This window comes from Sinohyriopsis cumingii, chromosome 17 (assembly GCF_028554795.1).
Source record: "Sinohyriopsis cumingii isolate HCF-2022 chromosome 17, ASM2855479v2, whole genome shotgun sequence".
NCBI lineage: Eukaryota > Metazoa > Mollusca > Bivalvia > Unionida > Unionidae > Sinohyriopsis > Sinohyriopsis cumingii.
In genome coordinates, this window is record NC_142977.1 from 1,591,295 (window position 1) to 1,612,856 (window position 21,562).

General features: G+C 34.5%; 1 protein-coding gene across 1 annotated transcript in view; it reads right to left on the bottom strand.

Moving 5' to 3' along the window:
• The window catches only part of LOC149777643 (scavenger receptor cysteine-rich domain-containing protein DMBT1-like), a 162,965-nt gene that overhangs the window by 92,428 nt on the left and 48,975 nt on the right, over positions 1–21,562 (bottom strand). The window contains exons 8-15 of the mRNA XM_089938703.1: positions 20,286–20,442; positions 15,405–15,577; positions 12,904–13,057; positions 11,588–11,757; positions 10,127–10,286; positions 7,399–7,571; positions 3,859–4,009; positions 1,389–1,561 (exon numbers count right to left, since the gene is read on the bottom strand). Coding sequence (XP_089794829.1) covers positions 1,389–1,561; positions 3,859–4,009; positions 7,399–7,571; positions 10,127–10,286; positions 11,588–11,757; positions 12,904–13,057; positions 15,405–15,577; positions 20,286–20,442 — 1,311 coding nt within the window. The remainder of the gene's footprint in view (positions 1–1,388; positions 1,562–3,858; positions 4,010–7,398; positions 7,572–10,126; positions 10,287–11,587; positions 11,758–12,903; positions 13,058–15,404; positions 15,578–20,285; positions 20,443–21,562) is intronic.

Here is a 21,562-nt window from a genome sequence, read left to right on the forward strand (position 1 = left end):
TCTCTGTGGAAATAATCTGATCCCCTATCTGTGGAACAATTGCATACCCTTTCCATGGAAATAATCTCATCCCAATCCAAACAAATAATCCCATCCTCTATTCATGGAAATAATCCCATTCCATATCCATGGAAATAATCGTATCCCATATCCATGGAAATTATCACAATCCCCTATCCATGGAAATTATTCCATTGCCTATCCATGAAAATAATCCCATCCCCTACCCATGGAAATAATCTCATCCCCTATCCATGGAAATTATTCCATCCCCTATCCATGGAAATTATCATATCCCCTATCCACTGAAATTATCCCATCCCCTATCCATGGAAATTATCCCATCCCTTATCCATGGAAATTATTCCATCCCCAATCCATGGAAATTATCCCATCCCCTATCCATGGAAGTTATCCCATCTCCTATCCATGGAAATTATCCCATCCCCTATCCATGGAAATTATCCCATCCCCTATCCATGGAAATAATCCCATCGGATGTTCACAATGTATCAATAAAAATGCAATTATTCACAAAACCACACAATCTGATACCAACAAAATTAAATGAATTTTCAGGATTAAAATAAAATTTTCAATGTTCAGCATATAAATATTCTGCAATACTAAATAACTATTGTGTTTAATAATATAAGCATGCGATAAACATTTTAAAATATCTGTTAATATAATTTGCTTAGATTCAAAACAGGTGACATTATGTTTATAATAAAGTCAGTGGAAATATTTCTATAAAAATCCTAAAAAAGGAAAACAACATTTTACACATAAAATGTACAACACAAGCAAATATTGAAAATACTGGTGGCTTGGATGTTTAATCAAAATAGTGGACCTTAAACATGATCAAATGGATAAACATAAATAGTGAAAGAATTTTGATAAATTTTACAGGTTTTTTCTTCTATTAGGAAAATACAAATATTCCTGTTGAAAACAATCTTAATTTGTATTTTTTCTCTTTTCTTCTCTTTACCTCTTTGCAGAATTGAAAACATTCATAAAATATCTTGCTAAAAAATACTTTAATGACTTTAAATAAGCATCTCATGTTAAATTAACTGTACAGCGGTAAAATTAAGGGAGGTAACCACTGAGTAAAATATGTCCTCTTAAGATTAAAATTTGAGTTATATCTACATAGCTCAATGACTGAAAGTCCAATAAAACAAAATACAGAAAAGTGACTATTATTAGAAATACAAACAATTCTTAGTAACTGAGAGCAGACAGCATGCTGCTGGTTTGTGAGTAATAATTCCCACTAAGACAAAAACAGCAGGCAAAACAATCTCAGTATTCTGTCTGTGTTTTTTTTTTTTTATCTAGCAGAAACACAGTATTCCATTATCCACAGAACTACCTACCTGCATTGCAAACAATTCCAACATCCTCAGTATGGTCACAGTTGGTAGTGTACCACCCCTTGTTACGGCACTGTACTATGTTATCCTCGAATCCAAGACACTGTACATCATCAAGGAGAATTGGACCAGTTCCACTTCCATATGGTGCTGCTGATAATGCTATACTGTTTGTCCTAGATGGATGCAAACAAAATTTTAATTTCTTCAATCTTACATAAAATAACATAGAAGAAGAGGCCTAAATGAGTCTGATATTGCTCATCTGACTTACATAACAGTTGACCATTTCGATATGCAGACTTCTGTGACATTGTAAGAACAATACTCTATGTAAACCATTCCCCATCCTTTGTATTATGTCAATTTTATATACTTTATTTCACTAGTCTGAAAAATTATTTCCAAAAATACAGACATAATTTATAATAAGAATAGTTCTTACAAACATTCATACTCATCCAGGATGTTAATGTAAACCAAAAGACCAAGTTTTATTTAACTTGTTCAAAAAGTATAATTCTCTGGAGAGTTAACAAGCTCAGTCATTCAGATCCATGGTCATCTCATTATTATCAACAGATAAAACCTCTCTATGACTATGATGATGTTAGATATTTAACAAGCTTGAGAAAAATCCAGTTTAAAGTCAGTCCTTAAGTGGTAACAATCTCAGGCAACTGGATATAAGATTGTCTCATAAACTTCTGTAAATCTTGATCATAATCAATCTCAGGCAACTGGATATAAGATTATCTCATAAACTTCTGTAAATCTTGATCATAATCAATCTCAGGCAACTGGATATAAGATTGTCTCATAAATTTCTGTAAATCTTGATCATAATTAATCTCAGGCAACTGGATATAAGATTGTCTCATAAACTTCTGTAAATCTTGACCATAACCAAGCTAATATTCTGATGACATAAAATTAAACAACTTAGTTCTAAACCCTAGCTACTCAAATCCAAACTCTTAACAAATTTAAACAAAATGGAGTAAGGGTGGGAGGATTATTCTAAACTCTAGCTACTCCATTTCAAACAGAATTATAGAAAATAGCAGTATTGGTTGGAGTTTTGGAATTAGTGTCACTCGGCGGTCTCCATAATACATTATGGTCTAAGTTTTGGAATGAGTGTCAATCTGTGGTCTCCACAGTACATTATGGTCTGAGTTTGTGAATGAGTGTCACTCAGTGGTCTCCATAGTACATTATGGTCTGAGTTTTGGAATGAGTGTCAATCAGTGGTCTCAACAGTACATTATGGTCTGAGTTTTGGAATTAGTGTCAACCAGTGGTCTCCATAGTACATTATGGTCTAAGTTTTGGAATGAGTGTCACTCAGTGGTCTCAACAGTACATTATGCTCTGAGTTTTGGAATGAGTGTCACTCAGTGGTCTCCATAGTACATTATGGTCTGAGTTTTGGAATGAGTGTCAATCAGTGGTCTCCACAGTACATTATGGTCTGAGTTTTGGAATGAGTGTCACTCAGTGGTCTCCATAGTACATTATGGTCTGAGTTTGTGAATTAGTGTCAACCAGTGGTCTCCATAGTACATCATGGTCTGAGTTTTGGAATGAGTGTCACTCAGTGGTCTCCATAGTACATTATGGTCTGAATTTTGGAATGAGTGTCACTCAGTGGTCTCCATAGTACATTATGGTCTGAGTTTTGGAATGAGTGTCAATCAGTGGTCTCCACAGTACATTATGGTCTGAGTTTTGGAATGAGTGTCACTCAGTGGTCTCCATAGTACATTATGGTCTGAGTTTTGGAATTAGTGTCAATCAGTGGTATATATCAATCCCTTTATTATGCTGAATTAGCATACAAGAAGTACGCCATCATGATTATGGTATATAAGGAATGTTTTTTGTACATGAATTGTCACATAATCACAATTTTCAAGAATTTAGCAGTATATTTTCAATCTTATGAAATTTTCATAAATCAATATAAGGTCACATTTCTAAATTTTGACTTGATTAGAGAAATCATTAACAGAAAACAATGTGGACCAGCCTAGAGTATATATCAAAGCATCACAAGTCAAACAACAGTAAATATTTATGAAAGAATAGTAAAACCACATCTGCCATGAAGGCTTATGTAACAAGTCTGGCATATTTTCAGCTCTTGCCATTAGATTTTCTCATTATCAATCTACAATGGCTTGATGGGGAACAATATTTTAGTATACTGAATGGAAATTTATCATTCATGTTGTATTTATCCGACATACAGTAGCTTCATGGGCAATGCTGGCTTAGTATTTAGAATTGAAATCTATTGTTATTACACCCTTGGTTACCTCTGGAAACCCAGCATGTGGCAATGCTGGCTTAGTATTTAGAATTGAAATCTATTGTTATTACACCCTTGGTTACCTCTGGAAACCCAGCATGTGGCAATGCTTGCTTAGTATTTAGAATTGAAATGTATTGTTATTACAGCATTGGTTACCTCTGGAAACCCAGCATGTGGCAAATTACTTGGGCATCTTGACTGCCAAACCCATCATCGCAGACTGTGCCCCATGTTCCATTGTAATACAGTTCCAAACGGCCATTTGATGTAGAAGAACCATTAGTCAACCTGGCTCGCACACTGATTGCTAGATGACAAAAAAGAGGGATTACTACAAAATAGCCACAAGGTGAATCAAGGAGGATCATTGTTCATTGTACTGTTTGCCTTTTTTGTGGGGAGGGGTTAGGGTTAGATTTTGGAGGGGAGGGTTTTGTTGCTTTTCATCTAAATGATAGATAAATCTGAGAAACCCAGCATGTCCTATCTGCATTTATTTGCATGTCATAAATCTTATGATAAAATGTTTACATTACTGAACATAATGCTTTAGTAGAGAATATGTAAAACAGGAACTCCTGACACATCATAATATCATAGCATTTAAAATTTATACCTGTCATAATATCATAGCATATAAAATTTATACCTGTCATAATATCATAGCATATAAAATTTATACCTGTCATAATATTATAGCATATAAAATTTATACCTGTTGTAATATTACAGAACCTGTCATAATATTTACACAATATAAACTTTACACCTGTTGTAATATTACAGAATATAAATTTTACACCTGTTGTAATATTACAGCATATAAACTTTACACCTGTTGTAATATTACAGCATATGAAATTTATACCTGTTGTAATATTACAGCATATAAAATTTATACCTGTTGCAATATTACAGCATATAAAATTTATACCTGTTGTAATATTACAGCATATGAAATTTATACCTGTTGTAATATTACAGCATATAAAATTTATACCTGTTGTAATATTACAGCATATGAAATTTATACCTGTTGTAATATTACAGCATATGAAATTTATACCTGTTGTAATATTACAGCATATAAAATTTATACCTGTTGTAATATTACAGCATATGAAATTTATACCTGTTGTAATATTACAGCATATGAAATTTATACCTGTTGCAATATTACAGCATATACAATTTATACCTGTTGTAATATTACAGCATATGAAATTTATACCTGTTGTAATATTAGAGAACCTGTCATAATGTTTACACAATATAAACTTTACACCTGTTGTAATATTACAGAATATAAATTTTACACCTGTTGTAATATTACAGCATATACACTTTACACCTGTTGTAATATTACAGCATATAAACTTTACACCTGTTGTAATATTACAGCATATGAAATTTATACCTGTTGTAATATTACAGCATATAAAATTTATACCTGTTGCAATATTACAGCATATAAAATTTATACCTGTTGTAATATTACAGCATATGAAATTTATACCTGTTGTAATATTACAGCATATAAAATTTATACCTGTTGTAATATTACAGCATATGAAATTTATACCTGTTGTAATATTACAGCATATGAAATTTATACCTGTTGTAATATTACAGCATATAAAATTTATACCTGTTGTAATATTACAGCATATGAAATTTATACCTGTTGTAATATTACAGCATATGAAATTTATACCTGTTGCAATATTACAGCATATAAAATTTATACCTGTTGTAATATTACAGCATATGAAATTTATACCTGTTGTAATATTACAGAACCTGTCATAATATTTACACAATATAAACTTTACACCTGTTGTAATATTACAGAATATAAATTTTACACCTGTTGTAATATTACAGCATATACACTTTACACCTGTTGTAATATTACAGCATATAAATTTTACACCTGTTGTAATACTACAGCATATAAACTTTACACCTGTTGTAATATTACAGCATATAAAATTTATACCTGTTGTAATATTACAGCATATAAAATTTATACCTGTTGCAATATTACAGCATATAAAATTTATACCTGTTGTAATATTACAGCATATAAAATTTATACCTGTTGTAATATTACAGAACCTGTCATAATATTTACATAATATAAACTTTACACATGTTGTAATAATACAGAATATAAATTTTACACCTGTTGTAATATTACAGCATATAAACTTTACACATGTTGTAATAATACAGAATATAAACTTTACACATGTTGTAATATTACAGAATATAAACTTTACACCTGTTGTAATATTACAGAATATAAACTTTACACATGTAATAATACAGAATATAAACTTTACACCTGTTGTAATATTACAGCATATAAACTTTACACATGTTGTAATATTACAGAATATAAACTTTACACCTGTCATAATATTACAGAACATAAACTTTACACCTGTCATAATATTACAGAATATAAACTTTACACCTGTTGTAATAATACAGAATATAAACTTTACACATGTTGTAATATTACAGAATATAAACTTTACTTGTAATATTACAGAATATAAACTTTACACCTGTTGTAATATTACAGAATATAAACTTTACACATGTTGTAATAATGCAGAATATAAACTTTACACCTGTTGTAATATTACAGCATATAAACTTTACACCTGTTGTAATATTACAGAATATAAGCTTTACACCTGTCATAATATTACATAATATAAACTGTACACCAGTCATAATATTACAGAATATAAACTTTACACCTGTAAAAATATTACAGAATATAAACTTTACACCTGTCATACTATTACAAAATATAAACTTTACACCAGTCATAATATTACAGAATATAAACTGTACACCAGTCATAATATTACAGAATATAAACTTTACACCTGTCAAAATATTACAGAATATAAACTGTACACCTGTCATAATATTATACCACATGAATGTTACACCTATTGCAATATTATCACAAAGCCTCAGCTGAATGCAGGAGCAAATGTATAAGTCATGTTTCATTCAATACCATAGCTTAAACACAAGACTTTTACATTGTTCACAATGATGAACCATTATTGTGCTTAAGTACATGAGACAGGACAGGAACTTCCAGCATATCAGAACATAAATTTAGACCTAACTATATACAATCATAAATTTAGACCTAACTATATACAATCATAAATTTAGACCTAACTATATACAATCATAAATTTAGACCTAACTATATACAATCATAAATTTAGACCTAACTATATACAATAATAAATTTTAGACCTAACTATATACAATCAGAGTGTTTCACTTAACGCAGCTACTGGTGCGAAAGATACATCATTTTAGTTACGACTCTATGGTAGTAAATAAGTAACAGAAATGAGCAAAAATCAACAAGTTTTGTAAAATTTAACAAATAATTTATTTACTTATAATATAAAGTGAAAATTAAAAAAAAAATAATTCAAATATGTTGAATTAATACCAAATAGTCCTAAAAGTTCTATCCCAAGACGAAATGTATAAAGTTCCAACCAAATTACAATGGTGTTCCAAATAAATTCTAATATTGATTTTGTTGATGTACCTGTAGTCTTGAATATGCTGAGGTGCACTGATTAGTATGTCCTACAACTGAACAAGATCCTACCCTTTCAGCAGATATAGTAATGTCATCCAATATACCTGAAACACAGAGAACCCCCACATCCTCGCCATGGTCACAGTTGTTTATGCCCCAGATGTTATGTCGACATAAGTCAATTCTGCTCTCATTTCCAGCACACTGCACATTATCCAGCCAGATTTGACCTGTACCATTGCCATAGTAGGCCTTTGGCCGAGGCTGAGCGCCAGAGCTAAAATAAAAAAATAAGTAATCTGCTAACATATCATAGTCACCATGTTCAATTCCCAATACACTCCTGACCTAAACTCACCATGTTCACTGTAATGAGTACACATTCAGATATCAAAAGTGGTCCCTCACTATCGTGAATATGCATTCAGATACCAACATCAGTGGTCCCACAATATAGTGAATACTCAGATATCAACAGTGTTCCACATTATAGTGAATACATACTCAGATATCAACAGTGGTCTCTCATTATAGTGAATACATACTCAGATCTCAACAGTGGTCCTCATTATAGTGAATACATACTCAGATATCAACAGTGGTCCCGTGCTATAGTGAATACATATTCAGATATCAACAGTGGTTCTATTATAGTAAATATATACTCAGATATCAAGTAGTCCCTTACTATAGTGAATACACCCTCAGATATCAAGTGTTCCCTCCCAATAGTGAATACACACACACATATCAACATTGGTCCTTCACTATAGTGAATACACACTCAGATATCAAGTGTTCCCTCACAATAGTGGATACACACTCAGATGTCAACAGTGGTCCATCACTATAGTGAATACACACTCAAATATCAAGTGGTCCCTCACTATAGTGATTACAAACTCAGATGTCAACAGTGATCCCTCACTGTTGTGAATACACACTCAAATATTAAGTGGTCCCTCACTATAGTGATTACAAACTCAGATGTCAACAGTGATCCCTCACTGTTGTGAATACACACTCAAATATTAAGTGGTCCCTCACTATAGTGAATACATACCCAGATGTCAACAGTGTTTCCTCACTATAGTGAATACACACTCAAATATCAATTGGTCCCTCACTATAGTGAATACATACTCAGATATCAACAGTAGTCCAACACAGTAGTGCTATTATGAAGTTCTTGAAGTGTACTGTGCTATAGGTGAGGTCATCTTACACTGAGGTACATGGCATATGTGAGGTCATCTTACATTGAGGTACATGGCGTAGGTGAGATCATCTTACACTGATAACATGGCATAGGTGAGGTCATCTTACACTGAGGTACATGACATAGGTGAGGTAATCTTACATTGAGGTACATGGCATAAGTGAGGTAATCTTACACTGAGGTACATGGCAAGGAAAAATATAATTCTACCTGTATAATGGGATCTATGACCATGCCTGTATTGTGTTATACAAATGTACTTTACAGAGAGTGGCAACTGTATTTCAGAAATTCAAATATTCACTGATTTTAAAACAACTCTCCCAAGATAACTTGTCCAGAATGGCATCCAAAATGGTAGACCACACCATAAGCTAGGGCATGACTTACCTAGGGACCATACCATCGGCTAGGGCATGACCTACCGAGGGACAACACCATCAGCTAGGGCATGACTTACCTAGGGACCATACTATCAGCTAGGGCATGACTTACCTAGGGACCACACCATCAGCTAGGGCATGACTTACCTAGGGACCACACCATCAGCTAGGGCATGACTTACCTAGGGACCACACCATCAGCTAGGGCATGACTTACCTAGGGACCACACCATCAGTTAGGGCATGACTTACCTAGGGACCACACCATCAGCTAGGACATGACTTACCTAGGGACCATACCATCGGCTAGGGCATGACCTACCGAGGGACAACACCATCAGCTAGGGCATGACTTACCTAGGGACCATACTATCAGCTAGGGCATGACTTACCTAGGGGCCACACCATCAGCTAGGGCATGACTTACCTAGGGGCCACACCATCAGCTAGGGCATGACTTACTTAGGGACCACACCATCAGCTAGGGCATGACTTACCTAGGGACCACACCATCAGCTAGGGCATGACTTACCTAGGGACCACACCATCAGCTAGGACATGACTTACCTAGGGACCTCTGAAAAATGACTGGCCATTGAGAAGACCATGGAAATGGGGCAAAGGCACTGATTAATGCTGAATACTTGAGTATCTTATACTAACTTGTCTTATAATAACTTGTCTTATAATAACTTAAAATTGTTTGATTTTCACTACAAATCACCCTTCTTTACAAGATGACCAATTTCTGAAGGAATGTGAATTAAAAAAAAACATAAGGTTTGAGAGGTTTCAACACAAGAAAAGTATGCCATGAGATGAACAACACACTCCATGTAGAACACACCCATCATGATTCTATACGTAACAGTGCCACAGAAACTGAACGAAATGATTGATGCCTATACCAACAATGACAATGCCATCAAATAAGTGATATCCATACCTTGCTAGTGCTTCTCAGGTGAGACAAAAACTGGGTTTGAAAGTCTATTTACACCTTGCCAGTGTTCAAAAGTGAGACAAAAATTGGATCTGAAAGTCAGTCTACACCTTGCCTGTGCTTCACAAGTGAGATGAAATTAAGATTTGAAAGTTCAGTGGAGAAACTCTGTGAAAACTACCTCTGTACTTAGTGTGTGTATGTATATGTGCATGTGTGAGTGCATCTATGTGCATGTATGTATGTATGTATGTATGAATGGTTATGTCTTAACTTTGCATATTTACCTTGGGTAGCCCAGCATATTACAGATAATCTGGGCTGCCTTTGTATCAAAGTAGTCATCACAAACAGTTCCCCACTGTCCACTGTGGAATACTTCAACTCGACCCTCTGAAGGTACACTACCCCCAACTAGCCGAATAGTCACATTTGAAGCACCAGAAACTAAAATAAAATTGAGAGAAGCATTATATGACATGAAGGTGAGTAGTTGAGTAAAAATACACAAATGTTCCATCATTTCTTTTCTGCAAACAAAAGTCTCTAAATCACAACATTTGGCATTATCACCTTTTCAAAAGAATAAAATCAGATGTAATCATTCTAAACAAAACCTCTTTACTGACAGATAATATATACATGTCCAGTAATCTCTTTACTGAGAGATAATATATGCATGTCCAGTAATCTCTTGACTGACATGATAATATATGCATGTCCAGTAATCTCTTAATTGACATATAATATATGCATGTCCAGTAATCTCATGACTGACATGATAATATATGCATGTCCAGTAATCTCTTAATTGACATATAATATATGCATGTCCAGTAATCTCTTTACTGACAGATGATAATATATGCATGTCCAGTAATCTCTTCACTACATGTATGTTTATTAAAACCTTTTTACTGACAGAGAATATATGCATGCCTAGTAATCTCTTTACTGACAGATAAAATACACACGTCCAACAGTCATCTCTTACAGAGCTTGCCATATCCAGGAAAAAGTGGATAAATAATCAATCTCACAAATGATGTAAATTCTTCTTACTCATGCTATAACTTCCATTTAAAGAAGGAACAAATATAATAAGAATCCTGTACTTCAAAAAGGAATATCACCATTTCTGATCAATGCCACTAACTTTCATATTATCAATAATGTTAAGGGTTCAAACTTTCTTAGATAACTCCTAAATAAAGGCTTAGAATTGGGTCGCAAGGCATAGTTGTTGTTGTTGTTGTGGGGTTTAACGCCATTTTTCAGCACAAGATAGGCTATACATGGCGGCCAGTATTAATGGTGGAGGAAGAACCCGGGAAAACCCCGGAAAGAACCACCGACCCTCGAGAAGCTACTGGCAAGCTTTCTCACATACCCACATTGGCTGAATCTTAGACTCGAACCGCCGCACGCAAGGCATAGTTAGTTATAATTAACACCAAAAGGAAATAATAACAAAGGAGATTTACAAGCAGATTTTGTCAAACATTTTGTTTTCAATGTATCACTTTTATTCAGACTTTAAGTCTATCCAATGCAGTTACAAAAACAAAGAGTGAGGAATTAATGACATTTTATGGGTGACACTGAACCATCTCACCCTATATGAGAGCTGATCATTTGTGACAATTTCTTCAATTATGCAAAATGTTGCAGATGGTTTTTATGTTTCTCTAGCACAGAAAAAACCCCAAAACAATTTAAGATATGAGAAACAAAGGGAGAAAACTCACAAGGGCAGATAACTGAGGCATCTTCACTGTGACCGCAATTGCTCCTTCCCCAGCCTCTATGTCCACACCTGACAAGGTTTTTCTCCAGACCAGTACAGTCCAGATCATCAAGCCAAATAGGACCACTTCCTGGCCCAAAAAATGCATTAGATTTTGTTATTACTCCAGGTCTGAAATAAAACAATTCAAATATGTAGTTTTTATTTACAAGAAATGGTCATTCACATCATTATAATGGTCATGACAGGGTTTGACAAGTTTCATTTACACATGTTCTTGATGCTTAATCCATACAGATGTAATTTCTTCATAAAATAGAAAGCCATATTTTGGCTTGTCTTATGAGCCCGGTATATCATAATAATAATCACTTAATTTTAAAATTCAGACAATTTTATTTTCTTGAAACTTCAATGCTTATTTCTGCAAAGTCTAAAACAAACTAGTCCAAATTTTGACCATTTGAACAGATAGATGGATAAATGGAAAAAGTTCAAATGCATACATCGTACTAAATTTTGACTATGTGGACAGATAGATGGAAATAAAATGCAAATGCAGTCATGATACTAAATTTTGACCATGTGGACAACAACAAAAATAGATAAATGGAAAAAATTAAAATGCATACATTTCACAAAAGTTTTAACCATCTGGGCAGATAGATGGAAAACAGGAGAAAATTCAAATGCATACTTTATACAAAGTTTTTACCATATGGGCAGATGGATGGATAAATGGAAAACAACAACTGTAATGTTCACACATCAAGACAAAAGAGGTCAGTTTTGAAGATTGCAATTTCGCAGCACTGCCTTGTTGAATAATGAGACTCCCATTTCAGTAAAATGGAATGTCCATTAAAACTCAGGTACTCTGTGCTCCAAGATGACCTTGAACTCTGTACTTCTCAATAAACAATCAAAATATCTCACGTAAGATGCCTATATATGGTAGAAATCCCTTTCAAGAAAGTTAATGGCTAAATATTTAAATGGCTAAATTATTCTATTTGTGATCACTAATTTTCTTGGGAAGACTTATAAAGACCAAAGTAGAGATTTTTAAGAGTCTTTAAGATGTTTTGAAAATGCCCTGCCATAAATGTCAAACATTCTTCTTACATGAAATGATCAATACACTAAATACATTTTTAGAAAAAAAATTCATTCCTTTTATTCAAAATCTGACTATCAGAAATAAACAATAACAATGTAATTTGCCAATATAAGCCATGTGAATAATTCAACCCATTTGGGTCTCATGTTTTGCTTTCAACCATGGAAACGAACAACCATTATAACATGAAAGATTACCCAGGATATCCCAGCTGCGCACATACAACTGCTCCATCCTTGGTATCAAAGCTGTCATCACAGACTGTGCCCCAAGTCCCATTGTAGTTAACCTCCAGTCGACCCTCGTATGGCCCACTGCCTCCAGACAGTCGGATCTGGACAGTGGCTGTGGCTGATGGGAAGAACATTATATGGTTATACATGTATCACATGAACCAAGATTCACACAGTATAAACCCAGATCTGTCATCATGTAATGCACCAACCAAACAGGATTATTTATTTAAGGGCAGATCCAGGTCTATAATGTTCACAGTGTGCTTTATATGCTGCAAAATAATATACATTTCAAATTCTTTTAAATTTCACAATCACAGGAAATCTTTCCTCTCCTTACATTTACACAAGTTCAGCATGTCTGCATTTATGTATGTCTTTGTGTCTAAAGTCATTTGCCTATGCAAACACCCCACCCCTAATCAAACACATGTAAAAACAATATATGGCATTATGCAGGAGTTGCATCAGAAACCTAATACAAAGCTTACAAACCACAATGATGTCATGTGCAAATTGCACATTATTTTCTTTGCATTTCTTGTTTAAATAATTAATATTCATGAATCAAATGAGCTTTGGAGTCTAACCAAAGCAAGTTGATCTGAAAAATATGTTTATCTTGTTCTAATTCCAATAAAACTATGCATAACCTTGCTGGCAATATGTCTGATCATGAGAGACTGAAATCAGCATTTTTGTAAAGTCCACTTGATATATTTAAGCCAAAATACTTGAATACTGGATATCTTGGTACATCCAGAAGAAAATTCATTGTGAAACATATTTTACACTTTATATATATATATATATGGTACATGAAAATAACTTACAAGATGCTCTCAACAGACTTCAAATATGGTGCAAGGAAAACAGTAAGATCAGAAATACAGAAGTAGCGAAAGCCCTACTAGTTACACAGCAACAAAAATGGGCGAGGCTAGAAAACGACAAACTCCAGTTTCTATTTGACAATGTGAGCCTTAATATGACCTCTCAGGATAAAATTCTTGGTGTATTCATAGATAACAATCCTAATTGGTCTATTCACATTAAACGTGTTTCAAAAAAGGTTAAATCTTATCTTTGGCTACTGAGGAAAATTAAAACATACAAACCTATTCAGTATAGGGTCATCTTTTATAAAAGTTATATTCAGCCATATCTGGACTACTGTAATGTAATTTGAGGTAATACCTCTAATTCAAACATAACAACACTTTTAAGACTCCAAACAGGGCTTGCCATTTAATTCTAGTTTCCAAGAAGCAATAAATAATATAAAGATTTTAACAATACATAAAAGAATATTTCTTAGAAAGGCCAAGTTGATGTATAAAGTATCCAGAAAAGACATTCCTGTCTATCTAAGCAATATCTTTCACCAAAGAGATGCTGATGGTACTCCAAATTTAAGGTCCATAAGAAGTAAAAATTACATTATACCAAGGCCAAAGAAGGAATTGTTTAAAAAAAGTTTTCATTATACTGGTCCACTGGTAGAGAACATTCCCAGTGACATAAGGCAGGCTTCAAACATTTCTTCTTTTCATAATCAATGTCTCCAATGGATGAAATCTTTAGGCAATTGAACAGTTCTAGTACAATAAATACTGCCTGCTCTTCTGTAATTTTACATCATTTTCACAGCTGGAATTTTTCAATGCAGGATGATATTTAGTATATTATATATGTTTATGTGTTCACATATCATAGATGCCTGTGCATATGTTCCAGGCTTGATACTTTGATTTTTAAAATCAATATCTAGTGTCAAGTCAGATTCTTCACATCATGTTGTATATACTGTATATATTGTACATAACAGATAGAAGGCCTCAAGGCATCATGTTGTATATACTGTATATATTGTACATAACAGATAGAAGGCCTCAAGGCATCATTTTGTATATACTGTATATATTGTACATAACAGATAGAAGGCCTCAAGGCATCATTTTGTATATACTGTATATATTGTACATAACAGATAGAAGGCCTCAAGGCATCATGTTGTATATACTGTATATATTGTACATAACAGATAGAAGGCCTCAAGGCATCATGTTGTATATACTGTATATATTGTACATAACAGATAGAAGGCCTCAAGGCATCATGTTGTATATACTGTATATATTGTACATAACAGATAGAAGGCCTCAAGGCATCATGTTGTATATACTGTATATATTGTACATAACGGATAGAAGGCCTCAAAGTAGATTAGTTATGTAATCTATATATATATATAAGTTTAGTCCAACTACAAACAGCAGATCAGGGTCTATTGATTAGTAATAACAAACTACACAGACCCAGATCTGCTGACACATTATGCAATGACAGATATGGACCTATGTAGTTTGCAGCTAAATCTGACTTATAAGTGAGCGCATATAGTAACTTCAAAATGAAAGTGCCTTCATTAATAAATAAATGTGTTTGTGGTGATATCTTACATGCTTGACAAATGACAGATGCATCTTCTGTATGGTCACAGTTACTGATGGTCCAACCCGAGAATCGGCATGCAGCAAGAGTAGCTTCTGTCCCTACACATTCTACATCATCCATAAGGATTGGTCCTGACCCATTACCAAAGGCTGCCAGGCCAAGAGCTACCGCCCCATCACTGAAACATAACAATGACATGTCATATTTACTGAAATAACATTACCAAAGGCTGCCAGACCAAGAGGTACCGCCCCATCACTGAAACATAACAATGACATGTCATATTTACTGATATAATATTACCAAAGGCTGCCAGGCCAAGAGGTACTGCCCCATCACTGAAACATAGCAATGACATGTCACTGTCGGACTCTAGTCCAACATACCTCTCTGACCTCACCCATGTGTACACACCAGCAAGATACTTACACTCCTCTTCTGACAATTGTTTACTCATTATTCCAAGTATGAAAACAAAGTCATATGGACAACGTTCTTTTGCATACCAGGGCCCAGCAACGTGGAATGAATTGCCCACTGAACTTAGACACAAAGACACATCACATTCAAGAGGGCTTTCAAAACTCATTTATTTCGACTGCAAGAACAAACTTAAAGACCTAATAATGTTTCCTACCTTAAATATTCTGCCTTAAATAAGCAGAGAAAGACAATGTAATCGCTAATATCAATTAACATCCCGCTGAATCTGTCTTGGTTGGCTTCAGTGTCTCATGTATGATTAGAAGTAGTTCCAAAAGGATTGAAGACATTAACTGACACTGGCTGGATTATTAAGGAGCTCAAATAGCATAAAACAAAGCTGAATTGGATTCAATGTTTAAAATTTGTCAATATGTCTAAGCATGATTTCTCCCCATCGCTTTAAATGCCAAAAATCTATGCAACCAAAATATCACATAAAATTAAGTGTTGAATAGAACTGTGAATTTCATTGGTTGAAATCAAGTTCAAAGGATATGAATATGCCTTCTATCTTTCCCATAAAGTTGATTTCAAAATCCACCACACTGGAAAGAATGACAGTCATGCTTGACGGGTTTGTTTCATTAACCTCCCCAGTGACCTCAGGTGAACCACAGGGAAGAGTGCTAGAGTCTCTTCTATTCCTAAGAGATATCAATGACCTGCCATCAAGTGTTTCCTCCTCCACAGTTAGACTCTTAACCAACAACTGTCTACTTTATAGTGTGATTAATTCACAACAAGACGTAGTGTTACAACAAGAAGACCTCAACAAGTTAAAGGAGTGGGAAATAAAATGGCAAATGAATTTCAACCCGTCCAAGTGTGAAACATATGCAAAATCAACAAGCAAAAGGTCATTAACACCTACTATTCTATCCATGAGCAAATTTTGAATGTGATCAACAGAGCCAAGTACCTCTGTGTCATCTTGGACAGCAAACTATCTTGGAACTCTCACACAGACTTCATAACAAAAAAAAAATCAGATGACATCTTTTCTGCATTGAAACCGGTCATCCTGCCCAAAACACATCAAGGCTTGCTGCTACAAGACGCTTATATGCCCACAGCGTGAATACACTTCTACATTATGGGACCCACAATCCTAAACCAATTCAGCCAAACTATAAATAGTCCAAAAGTGGGCAGCAAGATTTTGTCACAGCAACTACCAACGAACCAGAAGCATCACAATCATCCTGAAAGACCATCAGCGGGAAGACCCGAGAATCCGACGACAACAGAACAAGGTCATGATGATGTACTAGATGGCACTTGATCCCCAGAAGCCATGCCAACACATATAGGATACCATACTGTTCCGTGGACACATATAATAACTCCTTGTTCCCCACAGGCATTCGTCTTTGGAACTGCTTGCCATTACAGCACCTTCTGTTGATACTTTTAAGGTCCACATCAGTGCTGCATGTCCCATGTCTTTGCATGTACACCATGTGTTATTTTATCCTGTTTTTAACTTGTACAAACAGCCTTCCTTCACATATGTACATAGTTCATCACAGTGTGACTATACCTGTATATAGGCCAAACACTTACTTGGAAGAAAAAGAAGAATGACATTGTGTGTCATGCATAAATCACATCTCACAAAATAATACTAAACATGGCAACAAATATGCCATCACTGAAATCCTTGTTTGCTGAACCTGCATTAAATGTGGATAAAGATATACATGCCCAGACAAAGTTTGCCAACTTTATGCCGAGACAACATTTGCCAACATTATGCTGAGACAATGTTTGCCAACTTTATGCCAAGACACTGTTTGCCAACTTTATGCCGAGACACTGTTTGCCAACTTTATGCCGAGACACTGTTTGCCAACTTTATGCAGAGACACTGTTTGTCAACTTTATGCTGAGACACTGTTTGCCAACTTTATAGCCAAACATAATCTACTGTTTATGGTAGTAGATCATTTTTTAGATGTAGTCAAATGATGTTCCTTTACTCGAAAAAAACACAAAACAAGTCATACAAACAGATGAATACTCTGAGTGACCCAAAACAAGTCATACAAACAGATGAATACTCCGAGTCACCCAAAACAAGTCATACAAACAGATGAATACTCCGACTGATCCAAGCTTTGGGTCCTCATCGGGATAAGAATTCAAAGACATGTGCCACAATGAAATGTTTATCATTCTCATTGAAAATCCTCCCTCTTTTGAAATCAAAACTCCTGCCCAATGTTTGCAAATCTCCCAATTCTGATATCAGTCACATATATGGCATTTACTCATAAAGGCAAAATTTGGGCCCATCGCCAATTTTCAACAGGTAATTTTGAAGTGCAAATGAACATCACGAAGAAAGTTTTGGGAAATAAAATGTTTCCTCTTTAATACATAACCAATCATAAGATATTTGGAAAACAATCACTACTTGACAAAGCTAAACATCTTTTAGCTTGACAGGGATGGACTTGCAAGGTAAAGGAGGTTCTCCAAAGGTATTATGATTTAGCAGTTTATTTGAATAAAAAGAAAATATTTCTTTTTCAAGCTAATGTCATTATTTATTTAATGATGGTAAGTAATGTTTATATATATGGTACAATAATGCCAGGTGTATACTAATGAAAGTTTCTTTGGTGGGAATGGAGATGCTATTTTGTTTCTAGAGAAAATTACACAGCATTCACAGTAATCATTCTTGGGATTGAAAATAATTTTTGACAATTTTATTGTTGAGGTAAATTTTTTGCTGTTGTTATTGGAAGAAATGAAAACCAACAGAAATATTGTAATAATCAGGAGTTCTCTGCGAAAATTTGGAGATATCATGACATTCAGAGGTAGGTTTGGAATGATCCTAAAAGTGGTGTTTTTCTTCTGGTGCGAGAGTTGACAGGTTTGAATCAGTTCCATGGTCCATACGGCCTCAGAGAGTTGTTCAAGAACATTTCCAGGACTTTCAAACATTGTCATGGAGTATTCTTTCTAAAGGAAGTTGAACTTTTTTAACATGTTACTTTGTTTATCACTGCTTCAATAGGGAAATGAGAAAGAAGAAGAAAAAAATCCACTAATTAGTACATCAGCAAAGATTTAGTCCATCTGGTAACTATAGTAACTACCTATGCTGTATATCATTTGATCCATTCAATTTCAACAAAATCCATGGCCTCCATTTGTTATGATGGAAAATCTGACCTAGTTACTTTAAACAGCAGATTACGACTTTATTTCCAATAGCTACCACATGATGTAATGTAATATTCATTGATCTCAATGCCAACATTTTGTAATCAGGGGTTTTCACAGAAGGTTACACAACTCAAAATAGCCAATGTTTATTGCAGACATTGAATTGAACTTCTATGCAGATGGTGTACTGGCATCCAAATGTACCTGTATGCAAATCGATCAGTGGCCATGAAAGGCACTTCTATGTGGCAGAAACAATCAAAGCCCTTATGCAAAGTAAAGTTTATAGCATTTTTTAAAATCTTGTTTAAAGGTTTCTCTATTTTAGTAATAGCAGCCACTTTTTAAGTGATACATAAACTTAAAAAACATCTGTGCCATGATGCTTTTTGTCAACAATGTACAACAGAAAAAGGACCATACTGTAAGCATGACAGACAACAATGTACAACAGACAAAGGACCATACTGTAAGCATGACAGACAACAATGTACAACAGAAAAAGGACCATACTGTAAGCACGGCAGACAACAATGTACAACAGACAAATGACCATACTGTAAGCATGACAGACAACAATGTACAACAGAAAAAGGACCATACTGTAAGCATGACAGACAACAATGTACAACAGACAAAGGGCCATACTGTAAGCATGACAGACAACAATGTACAACAGACAAAGGGCCATACTGTAAGCATGACAGACAACAATGTACAACAGACAAAAGACTATACTGTAAGCATAAAAGACAACAATGAACAACAGACAAAGGACCATAATGTAAGCATGAAAGACAACAATGTACAACAGATGAAGGAACATACTCTAAGCATGACAGAAAACAATGTACAACAAATGACGGAACATACTGTAAACATGACAGGCAATAATGTACAAAAGATGAAGGAACATACTGTAAGCATGACAGACAACAATGATCTCACTTAACTGAGTTAAAAAAGTTAAACCTGTATTTTTTTTAAAAATGCAAGATCAATTTAGCATTCAGTTTTTCTTATGTTCTTGATGTCATGACTAGATGGTAGCATGAACTGGATTATGTCAATATTTGCTTTGAACGAAAAACCAAATGATATCATCTGATGCAAGCAATTAGCATGAAGAATCAATATTTACCAAATTCTACCATAACTGACATATGCAGGCTGGTTGAGACTACAATGAATCACTTATATTAATAAGGGAGATAACCTACAAAGGAAGTCCAAGCATTCGACATGCAACCGCAGCATCGGAGGCACTCCAGTGGTCATCACAGACAGTACCCCACTGCCCATTGTACTGAATCTCCACTCTCCCCTGTTGACTGTTTGGACCCCCAGCCAGACGAATTTGTAAATTAGGTAGATTATCTGAAATAAAAATCCAGAACAACTGCAATGATTCACTATCACAAATCCCCATGCTTTACATTTCATATTCCCAAGCTACCTCCCCAGATTTACCCCACCCCCAGATAGTGACCCTGGGGTCATAATGGAACAATCTGTGAAGTGTATGATGCATCTTCAAGATATGATTGTATATACAGTGTGGCCAACTTTATTCATTTAACCAACTACCACATTTATAGGGCAAAATATAATTAAAGTGGTTTTATTTCCTTATTTGAAAATACAAGTTTAACCAACAGTCTAATTTCCCAACCTGCATCTCTTTTTGATACAAATGCTTGAAAACTATGAGTTCCTCATTTATTAATCTGACATCAATTCATTAATCCAACATTATTTTATTTTCTGCCTAATTTCCATCTAATATGACATTGGGCATGTTGATATATTATAATTTTTAAACTTTACAAAAGTGTTCAGGATTTGTACAGTACTATGCATTTTATTAACTAAAAGTGTTCAGGATTTGTACAGTACTATGCATTTTGGCAACCAAAAGTGTTCAGGATTTGTACAGTACTATGCATTTTAGCAACCAAAAGTGTTCAGGATTTGTACAGTACTATGCATGTTGGCAACCAAAAGTGTTCATGATTTGTACAGTACTATGCATTTTGGCAACCAAAAGTGTTCAGGGTTTGTACAGTACTATGCATTTTAGCAACCAAAAGTGTTCAGGGTTTGTACAGTACTATGCATTTTGGCAACCAAAAGTGTTCAGGATTTGTACAGTACTATGCATTTTGGCAACCAAAAGTGTTCAGGATTTGTACAGTACTATGCATTTTAGCAACCAAAAGTGTTCAGGATTTGTACAGTACTATGCATTTTGGCAACCAAAAGTGTTCAGGATTTGTACAGTACTATGCATTTTGGCAACCAAAATTGTTCAGGATTTGTACAGTACTATGCATTTTGGCAACCAAAAGTGTTCAGGATTTGTACAGTACTATGCATTTTGGCAACCAAAAGTGCTCAGGATTTGTACAGTACTATGCATTCTGGCAACCAAAAGTGTTCATTACTATGCGTTTTAGTAACCAAAAGTGTTCAGGATTTTGTACATTACTATGCATTT